General features: G+C 44.2%; 1 protein-coding gene across 1 annotated transcript in view; it reads right to left on the bottom strand.

The window, feature by feature from the left end:
• Positions 1–178: 178 nt before the first annotated feature.
• Positions 179–7,500, bottom strand: part of LOC134067322 (transcription factor IIIB 90 kDa subunit-like) — a 47,977-nt gene continuing 40,655 nt past the window's right edge. Inside the window, exons 16-18 of the mRNA XM_062522543.1 lie at positions 5,403–5,454; positions 3,742–3,931; positions 179–1,915 (exon numbers count right to left, since the gene is read on the bottom strand). Of these exons, the coding sequence (XP_062378527.1) occupies positions 1,881–1,915; positions 3,742–3,931; positions 5,403–5,454 (277 nt within the window). The 3' untranslated portion in view covers positions 179–1,880. The remainder of the gene's footprint in view (positions 1,916–3,741; positions 3,932–5,402; positions 5,455–7,500) is intronic.

Below are 7,500 nucleotides of genomic sequence, written 5' to 3' on the forward strand. Positions count from 1 at the left end.
GGATGAGAACACACACACACACACACACACACACACACACACACACACAAATAAGCAGTATAACAGCGTTTGCTTTAGCAGTCCAACTTTACTGTGACAGTAAGCAACAGCTCTCTTGCAGACCCAGACGCCTGCAATGCACCCCACCCCAACACACACACACACACACACACACACACACACACCCCAACATAACAAACTATACCTTTCTCACACACACACACATCTCACCCCAACAGAACTATTTATTTACACCGTTTCCTCTTGTGAACATCAACAAAGCATTAACACAACTCATTTAATAAATTAATATCATACATCAGGACAACTCCGGGATACTTAATAATAATAATAATAATAATAATACTAAATCATCATCATCATCATCATACTTCACATCTCCGACCTTTAACCCGGAAGCGCATCACACAGAACAGGAAGTTAAGGCAGGTCGGGGGCGTGCTTGGGCTCAGGAGCAGAAGGCTTGTTTGGTACGAGGCAGCAGCTGGTAGAACCGCTTACAGACGGGCCAGAACCCGCTTACAGAGGAACCCGCTTACAGTGGAACCCGCTTACAGACGGGCCAGAACTCAGCAAGCGCCAGCTGACACCAGGAGCGGAAGGCTTTATTGGCAATGATGGGGTACAAGCAGAAAACAGATCCGTTTAGAGTAGAACCTACTTAGAGACAGATCCCTTAAGAGTAGAACCTACTTAGAGACAGATCCCTTAAGAGTAGAACCTACTTAGAGACAGATCCGTTTAGAGCAGAACCTACTTAGAGACAGATCCCTTAAGAGTAGAACCCATTTAGAGACAGATCCCTTAAGAGTAGAACCCATTTAGAGACGGATCCCTTAAGAGCAGAACCCATTTAGAGACTGATCCGTTAAGAGTAGAACCCATTTAAGAGACAGATCCGTTAAGAGTAGAACCCATTTAGAGACTGATCCGTTAAGAGTAGAACCCATTTAAGAGACAGATCCGTTAAGAGTAGAACCCATTTAAGAGACAGATCCGTTAAGAGCAGAATCCAGAGACGGATAGTGGTCAGACGTGTCATAATTAAGATGGTCTGTGATTGGTTAAGCTTTTAGGCAGCCCTTGATTGGGTGAGATTTAAGACAGCACTTCATTGGTTAAAATTCAGGCTGGCGTTCAACTGGGTAGGGAATAAGCTAGCATTTGATTGGTCACCTGTTGCAGGTGGCCCATTTATTAGTGTAAGCTCGCACGCGATTGGATGAGATTTGCACTAGCAGCTGATTGAGTTAGCATAGGTTCATATGTAATCACCACATAATGGTCCATAACACCATGCCATGACACACACACACACGCACGCGCGCACACACACACACGAACGCACGCACGCACGCACGCACGCACGCACGCACGCACGCACACACGCACGCACTGGACTCAGTGACTGGATTGAGAATGATGACAATGTGTGTGAGCGAGTGAGTGAAAGAGTATGTGTTTGTGTGTGAGTGTGTGTGTGTATGTCCCAAAACTGTGTCTATATTTAGTTGGAGCATCTTCATCATAAAGTTGTGTGCGTTGAACTACTAATTTCCTCACCTTCACACACACACACACACACACACACACACACACACACACACACACACACACACACACACACACACACACACACACACACACACACACGCACTGCACACGCACTGAAATCACAGGACCCTTTTTGCAACTCCCAGTGAGATTACATGAAACCATCTTCATCCTCTTCTCCTGTATCTTCAGGTAGCACAGGAAAGAGGTGTGTGTGTGTGTGTGTGCTTGTGCACACAGTCCAGTCCTAAAGCACGCACACATACAAAAATGTGTGTTGTGTGTGTGTGTGTGTGTCTTGTCTATTAATAGCCTTCATCGTCGTCATCACAGCCATATCCTGTAAAGAAGGAGATAGCGTGTTAATATCCCATAATACACTGATTTTAAGTACAAGTACAAGTGAAAGTAAAAGTAATCGTACTAGCTAAAGTAATACTGTAGTTATATGATGCTGTGTAGGGGTAATGTAATATAGCATAACAGTAGTAGTTATGAATATTTGATGCTGTGTAGGGGTAATGTAATATAGCATAACAGTAGAAGTTATGAATATTTGATGCTGTGTAGGGGTAATGTAATATAGCATAACAGTAGAAGTTATGAATATTTGATGCTGTGTAGGGGTAATGTAATATAGCATAACAGTAGTAGTTATGAATATTTGATGCTGTGTAGGGGTAATGTAATATAGCATAACAGTAGTAGTTATGAATATTTGATGCTGTGTAGGGGTAATGTAATATAGCATAACAGTAGTAGTTATGAATATTTGATGCTGTGTAGGGGTAAAGTAATATAGAAAAACAGTAGTAGTTATGAATATTTGATGTTGTGGTGTGGTGATGCAATGTACTGTAATAATGGTTGTTATGGTAATAAGGGTGGTTTGGTTCGTATAACGGTTTAGGGTCACGGTTTTCGGTTCGGTACGGTTCTTGTTGTTATTTTTTCTTTTAATCTTTAACACTCCAGAATAGGGGTGGGCAATATAGGCTATAGCATTGAAACCCCATACATTCATTAAATCAGGAGGTGTGCAACAGAAGTGAGAGAAGCCACTGGCTGCAGCAGAGCAAGTCACATGATCACTAGTGGGCACATTCTCACACGCGCCGAATGTTTATGTTGTGCAGCTACTTTGTGGCATTGATAAGTTAACAGGTGTTCTTTCCTACACGGTTACGTTGTTATATGGAGATAAAACATTAGACTTTGATTATTTTAATAGTCAGTTGACAACAAAGAACTCTTCTTATGTAACCCAAGTTGTGTAAATGGACTGAATTTCGCTCTAAATATCTACTGCTATCGATTATGCTATTAGCATGTCTATGGGATTTCTCATAGACATTAGCCATCAGCTAACGCATTAGTTTCTATTCTGTAACTTGGAATGCTAGCCTACATGATTGCTCTTTAACAAGAACAGGTTGCTGTGGTGATGGTATCTAATGGTGGTTGCTGTGGTGATGGTATCTAATGGTGGTTGCTGTGGTGATGGCATCTAATGGTGGTTGCTGTGGTGATGGTATCTAATGGTGGTTGCTATGGTAATGGTGATGGCATCTAATGGTGGTTGCTGTGGTGATGGTATCTAATGGTGGTTGCTGTGGTGATGGTGATGGCATCTAATGGTGGTTGCTGTGGTGATGGCATCTAATGGTGGTTGCTATGGTAATGGTGATGGTATCTAATGGTGGTTGCTGTGGTGATGGTATCTAATGGTTGCTGTGGTGATGGTATCTAATGGTGGTTGCTGTGGTGATGGTGATGGCATCTAATGGTGGTTGCTGTGGTGATAGCATCTAATGGTGGTTGCTATGGTAATGGTGATGGTATCTAATGGTGGTTGCTGTGGTGATGGTATCTAATGGTGGTTGCTGTGGTGATGGTATCTAATGGTTGCTGTGGTGATGGTATCTAATGGTGGTTGCTGTGGTGATGGTATCTAGTGGTGGTTGCTGTGGTGATGGCATCTAATGGTGGTTGCTGTGGTGATGGTATCTAGTGGTGGGTGTGGTGATGGTATCTAATGGTGGTTGCTGTGGTGATGGTATCTAGTGGTGGGTGTGGTGATGGTATCTAATGGTGGTTGCTGTGGTGATGGTATCTAGTGGTGGTTGCTGTGGTGATGGTATCTAGTGGTGGTTGCTGTGGACTGACCACTGCTGCCCAGTAGCTGCATGGCGCTGACGCAGGGCTCCTCTTCCTCCTCCTCCTCTTCCTCGGCGTCGTCCTCGTAGGCCACCGGCCCACTCTCCACCACCACGCCCGTCGCCACGCCGACCGCCACACCGACCGCCGCGCCTGCAATGGCCACAGGGGGCGCCGCTAGTGCCCCACCAGGGACCAGCTGAGCAGGAACAGGAGGGGTCAGTTACAGAACACACACACACACACAAGCCTGCGCACACGTGCACACGTGCACACACACACACACACACACACACACACACACACACACACACACACTCTCTCTCACTCACACACACACACACACACAGCCTCAGAACAGAACCACATAAAAGACCAGAGATGAGAAAATATAATAATTAGTGAGCTCATTTGCAAGTCTGTGTATGCGTAAGTGTCAGAGTGTGTGTGTGTGTGTGTGTGTGTGTGTGTGCGCATGTGTGTGAGTGTGAGTGTGTGTTTGTGCAAATGACTAGAGCGCAGCAGTTGTGCAGTCATGTGAGTTCTTGTTTTTGAGTTCCAAAAGAAAAGACGAAGAGGATTCGCTCCCCCGTGTGTGTGTGTGTGTGTGTGTGTGTGTGTGTGTGTGTGTGTGTGTGTGTGTGTGTGTGTCCAAAAGAAAAACACGAAGAGGATTTGCTCCCCTGTGTGTGAAACCAGCAGAAGACAACCTTGAGTTGCCTGGTAACCATCCCCCTGGCGACCTACGTCCCCTAGGAGACGCCTTCCCTCAGAACACAGGGGGTGGGGCTTGGGGCTCATGCTGTGTGTGTGTGTGTGTGTGTGTGTGTGTGCTTCAGAGTGAGCAGGGCTCTCAAGTTTTGAGCTCATCTTGGAGTGAGATTAGACAACTAGACATTAAAGCATTTTCTAGATTCAGACATCAGAAAAATGATCTTTATAATGATTATTATATCTATATATATGACATGACTACAAATGTGTGTGCACACACACACACACACACACACACACACACACACTTGTAAGGTCTGAAGAGCACTCATCAGGCCTGTTCGGTCCTGGCTGGGGCTTGCGCTCCTCTTCCCTTGACCTTTTGACCTTTGGAAGGCTTTCCTCCGTCCTCTCTCTCCAACCCTCAGGGGATATAAACGCCCTTCAGATGTTCCCTTCTCTCTTTAGTTGTGGCTGTTGAGTTTTTACACCGCTCACAAACGAGCCCATTGATTTGTTTTACATCATGCTGAAGAAGCTGCACTGCACTGAGCCTTCCTCCTCCTCCTCCTCCTCCTCCTCCTCTGCACCTTCCTCCTCCTCCTCCTCCTCCCTCCACCACTACACTGCACTGCACCTTCCTCCTCCTCCTCCTCCTCCTCCTCCACTGCACTGCACCTTCCTCCTCCTCCTCCTCCTCCTCCTCCTCCTCCTCCTCCTCCTCCACTGCACTGCACTGAGCCTTCTGTTAATTGGTTGCTTCGGCATCGATGTAAAGTCAATTCAAATGTATTTTGTAATCCCCTTCCTCAGGTGTACAGTTTCAGGCGGTCTCTACAGGCTGTAACTATCACTAAAGCAACACCACGGGAGTTGATGGTGTGTCTGTGTGTCTGTGTGTCTGTGTGTGTCCGTGTGTGTCTGTGTGTGTGTGTGTGTGTGTCTGATGTCCTCACCTCATCAAGGGCCAGCCTCTTAGCAGGTAGAGCAGACACCAGAGGTCGTAACCTAGGAGATAGAACATAGTGAAGGTGAGGCAAGCCTACAGTGATGCTAGTCAATGCTAACTCAAGCTCACTGTTGGAATGCTACCCATCTGAAAAGTTAGCCTACAGTGATGCTAGTCAATGCCAACTCAAGCTCACTGTTGGAATGCTACCCATCTGAAAAGTTAGCCTACAGTGATGCTAGTCAATGCTAACTCAAGCTCACTGTTGGAATGCTACCCATCTGAAAAGTTAGCCTACAGTGATGCTAGTCAATGCTAACTCAAGCTCACTGTTGGAATGCTACCAATCTGAAAAGTTAGCCTACAGTGATGCTAGTCAATGCTAACTCAAGCTCACTGTTGGAATGCTACCCATCTGAAAAGTTAGCCTACAGTGATGCTAGTCAATGCTAACTCAAGCTCACTGTTGGAATGCTACCAATCTGAAAAGTTAGCCTACAATGATGTATGGCAGGGGTCGGCAATTAAGTTTGGCCTCGGGCCAGATATTTTCCGAGCCATTACATAGCGGGCCACAAGTTCACAACCAAAACAATGGCTATTTTAATTAATTAATATCGGAGGAGGTAAAAATGATAGGCGCTCTTGAAATGACAGAGCAGAGACATTCAAGCAGGCTGATGTAGGTTAAATTTGTCGACTGGTCATTGGGGGCGCTATTATATGCCTGTGTCTTTAAAAAATAATAATAAAAAACACCAGAAAAACATTTCCACGCGTTGCTGTTAGCTGTCAAAAAATGGCACTATGAAAAAATCTGAAGAGAAAAGTTAACAGCGAAAACAGGATCTTTAATGATGAATGGACAGAGAACTATGCCTTCATCCTCCCTAATTGTATTAATGCAAAGCCCACATGCCTGATCTGTAACAACTAACGAGGGTTTCTCTGCATGCAAAGAGTACAAGACGGCACCACGAAAGTAAGCATGCTAATTTAAAGGTTGCGTTCCTAAATAACACGCACGCTATTAATGTTTGAAACTCGTGTTTTACTTTTCACAGTTCTATGTGCGTAAATTGCCTGTTTGATGTCAGGCCTGTTTAAAAGAAGTCGTGTTTTAATTATCACCATAAGCCTATGTCCGTTGTTTGAATGACAACATGTGTTATAGGGACTAGCTTGGAATTTGAGAACCAGCGCTGTCCACTGACTTCATTTGATTTTGCATGTTGTGCGTTCACGCTGCACCTCGCTGCGTGCTTCACTCGTATTCAGATGAAACAAATATCTAAGCATTTAGATTTTTAAATTTTTTTTTTCATTCTCTGGTTCAAAAGATCTCACGGGCCAGATGTTTTTTGCTTGCGGGCCGCATCTGGCCCGCGGGCCGCCTATTGCCGACCACTGATGTATGGGGTACTTTCCATAAGATCATCTCTCAATAAAAAAATCAAACCAGCTATTAGGCTCACTGAAATAAAACCATGCCAATCTCTAGGTGAAGGGTATGTGATGATGTGGGGCAATTTCTTGATCTTGAATAGTTCAGAACTTGAACAATAATTCCTCATCATGTGTACTAAATACACTTTATCAGGATACATAGTATCCTGGATCCATGAAACAACTAGCCTTTAAAAATAAACTCTGCCTACCTCTATGGGAATTTAACACAGGGATGTGTATACTTATGCACTCTGTATTTTAGGGAAGAACATTCATTTATTTACGATACATAATTCATTCACAAAGAAAACTGGTGTCCTTAAAGGAACACTTCACTGTGTTTTCATATTAAACTACGTTATTCCCTTAACTAAGACGAGTTGATGCATAAGGATCCAAACAGAGATTAAGTTAGAAGCGACCAAACACCTCCATGTTTTCCCTATTAACCCTCTAACCGCCCGGGTTTTTTTGGATTTTTGCATAAAAAATTCAAAAGGCCATGGCTTGAAAGTGGTCAGAGATAAAGTCCTACTGTAAATGTGAAAATCATTGAGTATGAACTAAAGTTTATAAAGGGAGTACATTTACTCATCTAATTTGCATATTATGACGTCACAGGATGGCAATAGCGTCAAATTATGCACATTTCAGTA

This window comes from Sardina pilchardus, chromosome 20 (genome assembly GCF_963854185.1).
Source record: "Sardina pilchardus chromosome 20, fSarPil1.1, whole genome shotgun sequence".
NCBI classification, from domain to species: Eukaryota; Metazoa; Chordata; class Actinopteri; order Clupeiformes; family Clupeidae; genus Sardina; species Sardina pilchardus.